The sequence below is a fragment of the Protopterus annectens genome, chromosome 6.part1 (genome assembly GCF_019279795.1).
Source record: "Protopterus annectens isolate FY-2018-M chromosome 6.part1, PAN1.0, whole genome shotgun sequence".
NCBI classification, from domain to species: Eukaryota; Metazoa; Chordata; order Ceratodontiformes; family Protopteridae; genus Protopterus; species Protopterus annectens.
Window position 1 is genome coordinate 176,529,797 of NC_056738.1, and position 14,580 is coordinate 176,544,376.

The window sequence follows — 14,580 nt, forward strand, 5'->3', positions numbered from 1 at the left end:
TAAGGCTGAAACTGCATAAGGAAATTACTTGTATTCCATTTTATTGAGGAGAGTTAATGTGTTAACCTACTCAGATGTGGAAGAGGTCACATCTTCTGTACGAAGAACATTACTTTGAAAACAAGAATGCATGCTTTATATAAGGTCGTTCTGATATCTAAAGTAACTGTGCTGCGGACCAAGCTAGTAAAATGTAATGTGTTTTAGGGGAGTAAAGGTTCAAGTACTGAACTTCCAGAAGCATGACTTCTCTTGTCAAAGATTACCTGGAGTACAAACATAACATTACTAACAGGAAGTAGGGATACTAGCAGAGATATAGAAATTCAGACAAATATGGGACAATTGTGACAGTAAGGCAAGCTAAGTTTAACAAGAACAAATATATCAGCAACCGGACATACGTATTCACTATAAGAATGGGATGGAGGTAGAGCGATGCAATAACATTTATACAGAGATCCAGAATCAAAAACAGGAGAAGGGAGTTGGCCTAGAAACCACAAAAGGAACTAGAATTTTGTTAGGTAAAAAAACCCATTTGCAAATCACGGTAGCCTGTCAAGCAGAATTTGTAGAAGTAACATATTTACACAGCAACAGTTATATAGACTGGCATCTGTTAGGTCAGAAAAGATAATGCCATGCATGAAATATTATGGTGCAAGTATTAAACTTAAAAATAGTGGTGAGAAACAAGAGCTGTGTTTCTTAAAGTTTGCAAGTAAAACGCAAAATGACACTTTGGTGAGTGTAATGGAAAGGAATTTGCAAGGCATGTCAGTACAGTAAATAACGAAACAAAACAGCTACCCAAATGACACCAAAAGGCTGTAATCCAGAAAAAACGCTGCTCGAACAAAGAGGATACTCAAAAAACGTTTAATTCACAAAGCAAAATGATGCTAGTAGGAACACACAGAATCCAACATACGGTTAAGCGCTTTCATCTGCTAATGAGGCAGATTTCATCAGAACCATGAAAGTGATACAGGTGTACTCCTTTATAGCAAATTAGGCGCCAAAAAAATCACTTGACTGTTAACAACACAATACAATATTCTGAATAAATTTCAAAAAGTTCTGAAAAAATATATATACAGAATATGTGTATAATGTGAAATAATGTAATTGATAGATATGTGTTTGTGTATAAAGTATGCACAAAGGTTATTATAATATATATATATATATATATATATATATATATATATATATATATCCAATTGATGCTATTTATACTATAAAATTAAAATGAACAAAGTATATATACAAAATATAAGGTGTATATATATTCTAAAAAAATCAGTGAAGCCAACTGATATTGTAAACAAACACTGCCATCTACAGGTAGGATGAACACATACAGAAAAACTAAGTGTCGTGATGTGTATAATAATTAAGTAAACAATGACACATACTAATAAATGCTTAATAAATAGTGATAATGAAAGGATAATTAAATACTTTAAAAACTTTAAAAATAGATGATTAATTGAATACTTAAAAATGCATGAGTCAAGTGTCCAAAATGAGAAAAGGTTTGATACTAATATAATCATTCAGTCCAGGTCGGGTAGTAGCATCACATAATAGCTGCCATTTACTTTCTAAAAGTGCCAAATAACTTTTCCAATTACCCCCTAATACAGTATGGTCAATATGGTCAAGAATACTAAAAAGAAATGAATGATCAGGACCTTTGTCTAAAATATGCTTACTCAAAGCATTATTGGGATCCTGCTTCCTAATTCTATATGAATGTTCATAAATTCTTGTTTTGAATTTCCTTTCTCTCTTACCAATATAATAGGCATCACACAAAATGCAAGTGGCACCATAAACTATTCTAGGTATATTGCAATTCCCTGCTGTACTGCGTAAACAATTCCTAGTAATATTATTTAACTTGATAACCTCAGCTTCATTTATAAACTTACATTGTTTACATGTACCACACTTTTTGGTGTGCTTAAAGCTATTAACATCTCTTCTACTATCTTTATTCCTTTCCAACATATTTTTAATATTATAAGAAGTCTTAAAAACAAATTTAGGTAAAGGGCCTACTAGATCACTAACCTCTTCAGATGTCATTAAGAGGTTCCAGTGTTTAAGCAGTATGTCCTTAATAAAATTAATATAAGGACTGTACATAAGTACACAAATACACCTGTTTTGTTCCACTTTTTTTGTTGTTGGTGTAAATGGTCTTCCTAATAAAGGTGGATATTTGTGACTCCATTCTTTCTTTACGTAAACTACTATTGGGGAAATCATGTCATCCGGATAGCCTCTATTAATGAACATATTGTATATAGTGTTCAGTTCACTTTCCATAATCTCTTTATTTGAAGACATGCGAGCTGCACGTATGCATTGGCCTTTAAAAACATTTTTAAAAATATGTGGTGGATGACAGCTGCCATAAAATAAATAGTCATTTGAAAAGGTTTCTTTTCTATAAATCCTGGACTCAAATTCATTGTCATTGATGTTGACATAAGTGTCTAAATAAGAAATACCATGAGACTCTACTTTGTACGTAAATTTCAAAAAACTAGTTGTGTTGTTCAAGTATTCTATGAAACTGTGAATCACATCAACTGGTCCATTCCAAAGAATGAATAAATCGTCCAAATACCTAGTGTAGTATACCATGTACTTATAATGCTCACTAGGAAAAATAAACAAAGATTCCCATTCTAACATTACAAGGTTTAGAACACCGCCAGAAGCACCATACCCTCTGCTCTGTCTGAACAATTCACCCTGGAACTGAAGATAATTATGGTCTAAGACCAAATCCATCATATCCACTATCAGGTTAATTTTCTCAAAGCTCAAGCCTGAAAACCTCTTTAAACTGTTAAAAAAGTAGTCTAGACCCGTCTCCCTGGGTATGCTAGAAAAGAGGTCGACAACATCAATAGTAAGAAAGGTCAACCCCTTTTGCCATATTGAGGGAGTCAATTTTCCCAAAAAGTTCCAAGAGTCTTTAGTGAGGTGGTCAACGTTATCATACACATGCTTAGTCCAAGTGTCAATAGTCACCCCCAGATTATAGGTTTTGGACTTTGAACCTGATATCGGCCTGAATGGAGGTTTCTCAAGGTTCTTGTGTATTTTAGGAATCCCTACAATAGAAGCCATCTTTGGGATTCTACTCTAATAAATTCATAAATCTCATTAGTTATCCGATTGTCAAGTAAATATTCTTCAATGGCTAAATCTATTCGTTTATAGCCTATATTTACCTGATTCAGGGACATTTCCTCATAATTTCTTGATTGATGAAGAATATTCAAAATTTCCTGGCTGTAATTGATAGTGTTGAACAACACTATCCCACCCCCTTTGTCCGGCTTCATGATCCTAAGATCACGGTTGTCGATGAACTTGTTCAAACATTCTCTCTCTTTAGGGGTCAAGTTGTCTTTGAAACAATTGGTGTATTCTTTCTTATTTTTAACAAGATGGTTAAACCAATACATATCTTTGACAACTATTTTTTCATATTGGGCAACCGTGGGGTGATAACTAGGAATAAATGAACTTTTTTTCTTCAATTTATCATGATAGTCATATTTGTCCTGTACCTTACTATTGTTGTCTTTGTCATTAAACTGGATAGCCAAATTGAGTCTACGACAGAAAAGTTTTGTCTCCTTGATGGTGTCTATAATGTTAAAACGGGCTGTAGGTATAAACTTCATACCTTTGCAGAATAAAGCACAAAAATCATCAGAAATTAATACATCCGTATAATTATAAACATTAAGACCTTTGTAAGTGTGTAAAACTAGGGAGGTAAGCTCTTTCTCAACAACAGTGCTAAAAGTGTGGCTTCCAATATTTGACATGGACAACTGCACCTGATTAGGTTCAAAGTCAGTGGGTATAGTATCCACAAGGTCTAATATCTCCTTTTGTAAAATTTGGGGGCTGGATGGAATCATCCCCCTTGAAAATTTTCATCTTCATCATGTACCCAGGTGTCAGTCCGACCCTTGTTTGTACTATCTATTCCTAAAGTTGAACGGGTAAAATTCTTCTTACTCTGTGGCCATACATATGCTCTCTGCTGTTTATATAAAACTAAATCTCTGTCAATTTTGCTATTCTTTCTATTGAATATAGTTGATGCCCTATGTTCAACTGTACTAAATTGTGATATAAATCATACCACTTATCAAAATGCTCATCCTGTAGTATTTCTTCATTTAATATATCTATATCATTTGTAATATGCACCATTTTCTCATCATTATATTTGATCAGTTTTTCCATAAAACTAACACCAAATTGATCAAACATATTATTAAAATCATGTATAATTCTTTCAGTATACTCCAACCCTAAGGGTAACTTAAAAAACCGTAACCCTTTGGGTACAATACATAAATTAATACATTGCTGAAGGTATGCATTGTCTATCTTAATGCTTTTTGCTTGTAATATTTTCTTCCCTAAAGCATAAATCTTTTGCTTAATACAACCTTCATCAGAGTTAAAATAAGTTCTATTAAATACATTGTTAGCTTCACTATGCTTAAAAACAACATCACCATTTATAAAATTATCAATTTCAACATGTTTAAAACGCTTATTGCCAGATGCTAAACAACTTATTTTTTTTTCTTTTACTCTGTATATTCTGTGTATCCTTGGGACTGGATATTACTTTTTTACTTTTTTATTTTTATTCACAGTACCTTTCTGTAAGTGTGAATAAAAATAAAAAAGTAATATCCAGTCCCAAGGATACACAGAATATACAGAGTAAAAAAAAGTTGTTTAGCATCTGGCAATAAGCGTTTTAAACATGTTGAAATTGATAATTTTATAAATGGTGATGTTGTTTTTAAGCATAGTGAAGCTAACAATGTATTTAATAGAACTCATTTTAACTCTGATGAAGGTTGTATTAAGCAAAAGATTTATGCTTTAGGGAAGAAAATATTACAAGCAAAAAGCATTAAGATAGACAATGCATACCTTCAGCAATGTATTAATTTATGTATTGCACCCAAAGGGTTACGTTTTTTTAAGTTACCCTTAGGGTTAGAGTATACTGAAAGTATTATACATGATTTTAATAATATGTTTGATCAATTTGGTGTTAGTTTTATGGAAAAACTGATCAAATATAATGATGAGAAAATGGTGCATATTACAAATGATATAGATATATTAAATGAAGAAATACTACAAGATGAGCATTTTGATAAGTGGTATGATTTATATCACAAACAATTTAGTACAGCTGAACATAGGGCATCAACTATATTCAATAGAAAGAATACCAAAATTGAGAGAGATTTAGTTTTATATAAACAGCAGAGAGCATATGTATGGTCACAGAGTAAGAAGAATTTTACCCGTTCAACTTTAGGAATAGATAGTACAAACAAGAGTCGGACTGACACCTGGGTACATGATGAAGATGAAAATTTTCAAGGGGGACGATTCCATCCAGCCCCCAAATTTTACAAAAGGAGATATTAGACCTTATGGATACTATACCCACTGACTTTGAACCTAATCAGGTGCAGTTGTCCATGTCAAATATTGGAAGCCACACTTCTCGCACTGTTGTTGAGAAAGAGTTTACCTCCCTAGTTTTACATACTTACAAAGGTCTTAATGTTTATAATTATACGGATGTATTAATTTCTGATGATTTTTGTGCTTTATTCTGCAAAGGTATGAAGTTTATACCTACAGCCCGTTTTAACATTATAGACACCATCAAGGAGACAAAACTTTTCTGTCGTAGACTCAATTTGGCTATCCAGTTTAATGACAAAGACAACAATAATAAGGTACAGGACAAATATGACTATCATGATAAATTGAAGAAAAAAAGTTCATTTATTCCTAGTTATCACCCCACGGTTGCCCAATATGAAAAAATAGTTGTCAAAGATATGTATTGGTTTAACCATCTTGTTAAAAATAAGAAAGAATACACCAATTGTTTCAAAGACAACTTAACCCCTAAAGAGAGAGAATGTTTGAACATGTTCATCGACAACCGTGATCTTAGGATCATGAAGCCGGACAAAGGGGGTGGAAAAGTGTTGTTCAACACTATCAATTACAACCAGGAAATTTTGAATATTCTTCATCAGTCAGGAAATTATGAGGAAGTGTCCCTGAATCAGATAAATATAGGCTATAAACGAATAGATTTAGCCATTGAAGAATAATTACTTGACAATCGGATAACTAATGAGATTTATGAATTTATTAGAGTAGAATTCCCAAAGATGGCTTCTATTGTAGGGATTCCTAAAATACACAAGAATCTTGAGAAACCTCCATTCAGGCCGATAATATCAGGTTCAAAGTCCAAAACCTATAATCTGGGGGTGACTATTGACACTTGGACTAAGCATGTGTATGATAACGTTGACCACCTCACTAAAGACTCTTGGAACTTTTTGGGAAAATTGACTCCCTCAATATAGCAAAAGGGGTTGACCTTTCTTACTATTGATGTTGTCGACCTCTTTTCTAGCATACCCAGGGAGACGGGTCTAGACTACTTTTTTAATAGTTTAAAGAGGTTTTCAGGCTTGAGCTTTGAGAAAATTAACCTGATAGTGGATATGATGGGTTTGGTCTTAGACCATAATTATCTTCAGTTCCAGGGTGAATTGTTCAGACAGAGCAGAGGGGTAGCGATTTGTGCTTCTTGCGCCCCGGTGTTCGCAAACCTTGTAATGTTAGAATGGGAATCTTTGTTTATTTTTCCTAGTGAGTATTATAAGTACATGGTATACTACACTAGGTATTTGGACGATTTATTAATTCTTTGGAATGGACCAGTTGATGTGATTCACAGTTTCATAGAATACTTGAACAACACAACTAGTTTTTTGAAATTTACGTACAAAGTAGAGTCTCATGGTATTTCTTATTTAGACACTTATGTCAACATCAATGACAATGAATTTGAGTCCAGGATTTATAGAAAAGAAACCTTTTCAAATGACTATTTATTTTATGGCAGCTGTCATCCACCGCATATTTTTAAAAATGTTTTTAAAGGCCAATGCATACGTGCAGCTCGCATGTCTTCAAATAAAGAAATTATGGAAAGTGAACTGAACAATATATACAATATGTTCATTAACAGAGGCTATCCGGATGACATGATTTCCCCGATAGTAGTTTACGTAAAGAAAGAATGGGGTCACAAATATCCACCTTTATTAGGAAGACCATTTACACCAACAACAAAAAAAGTGGAACAAAACAGGTGTATTTGTGTACTTATGTACAGTCCTTATATTAATTTTATTAAGGACATACTGCTTAAACACTGGAACCTCTTAACGACATCTGAAGAGGTTAGTGATCTAGTAGGCCCTTTACCTAAATTTGTTTTTAAGACTTCTTATAATATTAAAAATATGTTGGAAAGGAATAAAGATAGTAGAAGAGATGTTAATAGCTTTAAGCACACTAAAAAGTGTGGTACATGTAAACAATGTAAGTTTATAAATGAAGCTGAGGTTATCAAGTTAAATAATATTACTAGGAATTGTTTACACAGTACAGCAGGGAATTGCAATACACCTAGAATAGTTTATGTTGCCACTTGCATTTTGTGTGACGCCTATTATATTGGTAAGACAGAAAGGAAATTCAAAACAAGAATTTATGAACATTCATATAGAATTAGGAAGCAGGATCCCAATAATGCTTTGAGTAAGCATATTTTAGACAAAGGTCCTGATCATTCATTTCTTTTTAGTATTATTGACCATATTGACCATACTGTATTAGGGGGTAATTGGAAAAGTTATTTGGCACTTTTAGAAAGTAAATGGCAGCTATTATGTGATGCTACTACCCGACCTGGACTGAATGATTATATTAGTATCAAACCTTTTCTCATTTTGGACACTTGACTCATGCATTTTTAAGTATTCAATTAATCATCTATTTTTAAAGTTTTTAAAGTATTTAATTAATTATCCTTTCATTATCACTATTTATTAAGCATTTATTAGTATGTATCATTGTTTACTTAATTATTATACACATCATGACACTTAGTTTTTCTGTATGTGTTCATCCTACCTGTAGATGGCAGTGTTTGTTTACAATATCAGTTGGCTTCACTGATTTTTTAGAATATATATATACACCTTATATTTTGTATATATACTTTGTTCATTTTAATTTTATAGTATAAATAGCATCAATTGGATATATATATATATATATATATATATATATATATATATATATATATATATATATATAAATATATTATAATAACCTTTGTGCATACTTTATACACAAACACATAACATATCTATCAATTACATTATTTCACATTATACACATATTCTGTATATATATTTTTTCAGAACTTTTTAAAATTAATTCAGAATATTGTATTGTGTTGTTAACAGTCAAGTGATTTTTTTGGCGCCTAATTTACTATAAAGGAGTACACCTGTATCACTTTCATGGTTCTGATGAAATCTGCCTCATAAGCAGATGAAAGCGCTTAACCGTATGTTGGATTCTGTGTGTTCCTGCTAGCATCGTTTTGCTTTTGAGTATCCTCTTTGTTCAAGCAGCGTTTTTTCTGGATTACAGCCTTTTGGTGTCATTTGAGTACAGTAAATAAGGATGAGCTAATGGTGCAGAAATTCTTGCTACTCAGAGTCCACCTTCAATTGCTTTCTCTGTTCTAATGTAGCAGAGAGAGACTCAGAATTCTGCATATTTTTGTTGACAGTGGTGACAACCATGCACACTGTTTATAGATCTGCCCATGCTGGTTTTACTGAAAGACTAGACAAACTTAATGCAAGACCCTACGTTGTCCTTGATTGCAAATTGGCTAGCTAACATATCCCAAGTAGTGACAGTTGCAGGTATCCTCTGAAGATAAAACTGTAACTAGTTGGGTACCACAGAGATCTGTATTGGGTCCTCTCCAGTTTATTATTTTGCAGGCATCCAAGAGAATATCCCAGAAGTTGTTAATGGAGTCTGTGAATGACTGCAAGCTGGACATTTACCTGCTTAACCACTGTTACTAAACCACCCCAACAAGGACTGAAATATGCACATATTTTGGTAGTGAAAATGGTCTCTGACTAAATGCATAAAAACGTGCAACATAGTAGCATTCAGTAAAAAGGCAGTTCCCATCTCATATGTTATAAGTGGTACTACTTTATGAGAATGCCTAGTGAGACCCCTCACTGGAGCAGAGAAACCGGGAGAGGTTACATCTCTTAGTTAGCCCGAGAAGGCCTGTGGATCCAACAGAATCAGTCAGAGGATGCTAGCTGAGACAAGAAGGTTTAGTCTACTACTCAGCTTGCTACCACTGCGACCACAGCTAGGACAAGAAGTTTATTCATATCATTTTACAAAGAGTAGTTAATTTTATTATTCATACCTTAACCAGGTTAACCTACCTAGCTATCAACCTTTTTTCAGGACTGACTGAGCATCATTGGCTCATTAATGGCTATTTTTACTCAGTCACACGATATGCACATATAAACTAAAGGAATCAAACCCAGGGCTAGTAGATGAAACCTGTTAGTAGTTCATAATGCCTTAACCACCAAATCAGTTGCTGTTATTGTGATAATCAGTTTGTTTACTCACCAAAGTAAATGCAATTGCTCCAATGGCAGCGTAAAGCATATGAAGCCATGGAACCTGAAAAGAGAAAAGTAAATAGTAAATGATCTATCAGAATGTTATCTTTCACAAATTATTAGCAGCAAAGCAATAATGAATTAACAGCTTTTACTAAAGTGGAAAATAAGCTGAATAAATTGTCTTCTAACCTTGTTTCACATATTTTATAAAGCACAGTTGGATGGCAGTACATGGGACTTACTTGTGTGGGTATACATTCATTTAATCAGTTTGCATGCTATCTTCCTGCACCTTGCCTCTGATAACACCTAGACATCATTGGCTAAAGAATATCAACTTTATTTTGTAAACAGTACATACTGATTTGCTTTGTCACACAGATCTGCATTCTGCTCCTGCAACTAATGTATATATGCTAAATACACGTTTTAGCAAAGTGTGATTTTTTTCTCAAAATGTTATGTCTTACTCAATAGCAAAAATGACTCTGTATGTAATATTTGTATCTGCATAAATATCTGTAGTTTTCAATTTCCACTTATGTTTATAACTGTGGTCTGTTTCTCTCTTGAACACCTTTGAAAAACGGACCTTTTTGGCTCAATTAGTCATTTCCAGTTAACACAATAAGAGAGTTAGAAAGGTAGATAAATTAAGTAATCAATCCTGTCTAGATTTTCAGAAACTAAGGCCAGAGAAAAGATTTTTATTTATGCAAAAGTATAACATATCAATACCTTTGTAAAAAAGAAGTCATGTACTCATCATAACGTTCCATGTTGGTAGTCCATCTCATCCCTCATTTTTATGGGTTCGGAGACGATCCTCGGCTCTGACTCGGCCGATTTACAAGCTCGAAGACTTCTGGTTGGCTCGCGGCTAAACAGGGATCCCATAGTGCACCAGTACAAACCCCAGATCTTGTTTGCTGCTCACTAGAAGAAAAAACCCATAACAGACAAACCAATACTAAAGGGTCTCCAACCAAAGATAACCAAATTATTATTATTACTATCTCCAGATCTTCCAGGATGGGGGCAGGAGGGCGGGTTGGTAAAAATGAAGGGTGAGATGGACTACCAACATGGAACATTATGGTGAGTACATAAACTTGTGTAGTCCAATCTCACCTTCATTTTTACATATGGGACAGCATCCCTAGCACCTTAACCTTGTGTGGCTCACTGGAAAATACTCCTAAGCACCGTGGAGCCAAAGGATGCTCTACCCCTGGAAGCTAAATCCAACTTGTAATCTGTCATAAAAATGTGACTGTTAGCCCACGTAGCTGCTGCACAAATATTACCAAGTGGGACCCTGGCTTGAAAGGCTGCAGAGGTAGACAGCGACCTGGTACAATGAGCCTTGATCCTGCAGGGTAAAGGTCTGCCCTCTGAACCATAGATAAAGGCTATGCAACTGGAAATCCAGTTAGATAGTGTCACTTTAGAAACTGGTAAGCCCAATCTGGAGTCAGAAAAGGAAACAAATAGTTGATCTGATTTCCTAAATTCCTTGGTCCGCTGTAAATAAAAACGTATTTGTCTATGAATGTCCAGCTGATGAAAACGGTATTCAGCTGCATTACAGTGATTAGGGAAGAAAAACTGGGAGTTCTATGGATTGATTTAATGCAGCAGGGGAACAAACTTTGGGGACAAAGGAGGGATTAGTACGCAGTGACACCCTGTCCTTGTGAAAGATCAAATAAGGTGGCTTTACAGACCAGGCTTGTAGCTCCAATACCCATCTAGCTGACGTAATAGCCACCAAAAACAAAATCTTCCAAGACAACAATTTCAATGAAGATGAGTGTGAAGGTTCAAACAGGGGAGAAGTCAGTTTGGACAACACAAAGTTTAAATCCCAAGAAGCCACAGGTTCTTGCAGTGGTGGTCTCAAAAGAGTGATTTCTTTCAAAAAGGTATTGCATAGCTTATGAGACATTAAATTGTTATCTGGAAACCCTAAGTGAAAATGAGAAATTGCCACCAATTGGACTCTGACAGTGGCGGCAGCAGCTCCTTGTTGAAAAAGCTCAGAGAGAAATTTCAAAATCACAGGGACAGAAGCAGTGTAGGGATCTACATTCATTTTCTGTGCCCAAATAGAAAATCTTTTCCATTTACTGCCATACAGTCTCCTAGTTGAAGGTTTATGGGAGGACATAAGAATATCTGATACTGAGGATGATACATCATGAAGCCTGACTAGGGATGGAACTGGAGCAGCCATGCTGTCAACTTGAGGGTGTGGATTGAGGGATGTAGCGAACCTGACATGTGAGTCAACAGATCTGGAGCTGGGTCTAGGATCCAAGGATCGTTCAGGAGAAGAGGCTCGAGAAAGGGGAACCAGACCTCACAAGGCCAGTAAGGAGCAATGAGGATCAACTTGCTTCCCAGCCGACTGGCTTTCTGAATCACTTTGGAAATGAGAGGAAATGGGAGGTAAAGCATACAGAAGTCCCATGGGCCAATCGTGAGCAAGAGCGTCTCTGGGAGACTCCTCCGGAGGGGGAATGATGGAAAAATAGCTGCATTTGGTATTGACTGGGCTGGCAAAGAGGTCACAGCAAGGCTGTCTCCATTTGCGGAAAATCTGTTCCACTGTTTCCTGTTTCAGAGACCACTTGTGAGGCAGTAGGATTACCTGGCTGAGTTTGCCGGCTATCATGTTGGTCATCCCTGGAATGTGCATTGCAACCAGAAAGCGCTGGGAAGAAATCGCACATTCCCAAACTCGCATGGCCTCTCGACAGAGTGGGTAAGATCTGGTACCACACGCTCTTTGTTGATATACCAAACTACCGACTTGCTGTTTGACTATCTCAATAGTCCCGAGAGGAAGAAGGTCTTGAAGTGCTTGCAACGCCAGGAGCACCGCCCTCATCTCCAGAACACTGATATGCAGGTGAGCCTCATGTTCTTGCCATGTGCCTTGGACAGTCCTGCCGAGATAATGCCCCCCCCCACCTATCTGGGAGGCATCTGTGGTCACAGTGGTAACGGGTTGGGCAGGAACAAAGGGGGTGCCCGTGATCAACTGGTTGGGGGCTATCCACCAAAGAAGATCCTTCTTGCATGAATCCGTCAACAGGATAGGATGACTCAGTGGGAAATATTGGAAGGACCATTGGGAAGGCAGGAGCCACTGAAGGATTCTCATGTGCAACTTGGCTAATGGTACTAATAGAATGGTGGAAGCCACAGTCCAGAGGAGCTGAAGAACCCACTTCACTTTGACCTTCTGCAAAGGAAGAAGACGTTGAATTTGAAAGATTAAGTTTTGTGTCCCGTCAGCGTGGAGACAAGCTGTCATGTTCACTGTGTCTACCTCTGCGCCTATAAAAATCATAGATTGAGAGGGCAATAATGCAGATTTTTCCCAATTTATGGAGATCCCTAACTGAGCATAAAGTTGAATAGTGGCGTGTCTGTTTTGGAGGAGTAGATGCCTGGTGGGGGCGGTCAGGAGCTAGTCGTCCAAATATGGAAACACCTGGAATCCTTGATGTCTCAAGTGAGCTGTCACTACTGCCATGCATTTGCTGAATGCCCTGGGGGCTGTGGTGAGACCAAATGGCAGAGCACGAAACTGATAATGACTGGCTCCCAGCCAGAAATGTAGATGGCTCCTGGACGCCTTGTCCATTTTTATATGGTAGTAGATCTTGGAGATCTAGACCGCACATCAAATAGTCTTTCCCTAACGATGGAGTATCGACTGCAGAGTTACCATCCGAAACTTGTCCTTCATGGATTCGTTTAACCTGCTGAGGTCTAATATTGGCCTCCAATCTCTGGATTCATTTTTGTACTAAAAAGAACCTGGAGTAAGTTCCGAATCCTATCTGGTCTGCTGGGACGGACTAGATGACTCTTTTTAAAAGCAACTTGTTTCCACAGTTGCCTGATCCCTGTGATTGGTTGGTACATCTGGGATCTTCTTGGGAACAAACGGTGGAAGGGAAAAGGGTATGATACAGCCTCTGGTAAAAACTCTTTGTACCCACTTGTCTTGAGTGATATTTAGCCAGGCTTCTGGATACAAAAAAAAATGCGACCCCCAACTGGCCACAGAGAAACGTAGTTGGGCCTCACATCAGGAGCACTGATAAGGCCATCCTTGAAAGGAATCATGGCCTTGCTGGCATTGCAGACCGCGTCTGCCTCTAGGGCATCGTCTCCCATTTCCTCCTCCTCCTCTGCCTCTCTAGGCAGATTCACCCTGTGTGTCTGGAAAGACCCTCTGGGATTTTCTGAACCACATTTTGGCGCCCCTTTGACCTTTGGGGTATGGTCGAGAGGGAACAGTAAAACGTACTCCCATGGCAGAAAGTGTCTTTCCTTCTTGCTCAAACCAAGTGAGTGTGTCCTTCACCTTGGAACCAAACACAATGAGGAACCATCAAATGGGGCTTTGGTGAAAGTAGACTTGAACGGTTCCGCAAAATTACACAAGCGCATCCAGGAGTGACGCCTCAATGCAACTCCTGAACCCACTGCTCTACTCGCTCCATCAGCCGCATAGGACAACTGCGCAGAGATCTTGTCAGGGACTCCCTCAGTACACCCGCCTTTTATAGAATCCCCTAAATTCCTTGAGGAGATCCCTCTGTAATCTCGTGAAGTGACTGAGATAGTTCAACGGTCGAAGGGTAAATGCAGCTGAACTAAAGATATGCTTCCCAAGTCTGTCCATCTGTTGAGAATCCTTATTTGGCAGATGAACAGAGGAAGAAGTCTCTCCGCCACCACCATGGCATCTACAGGAATGCCCTCATACAAAAACTCTTTACCAGGAGGGGCAGACAAAAACTTATTGGGTCTCCTGGGGACTGGCTCCACACCATCAGGAATATCCCACACCTTTCACTAACTAGATCCATCAGTTCGACAAAAGGTGGAGACACCCAACAGGCAGAAGGTT

General features: G+C 37.0%; 1 protein-coding gene across 5 annotated transcripts in view; it reads right to left on the minus strand.

Annotated features, from left to right (window-relative positions):
* The window catches only part of TMBIM1 (transmembrane BAX inhibitor motif containing 1), a 1,047,780-nt gene that overhangs the window by 174,806 nt on the left and 858,394 nt on the right, over nt 1-14,580 (minus strand). For all 5 annotated transcript variants that reach the window (XM_044075612.1, XM_044075609.1, XM_044075610.1 and 2 more), the window contains one exon: nt 9,652-9,705. In XM_044075612.1, coding sequence (XP_043931547.1) covers nt 9,652-9,705 — 54 coding nt within the window. The remainder of the gene's footprint in view (nt 1-9,651; nt 9,706-14,580) is intronic.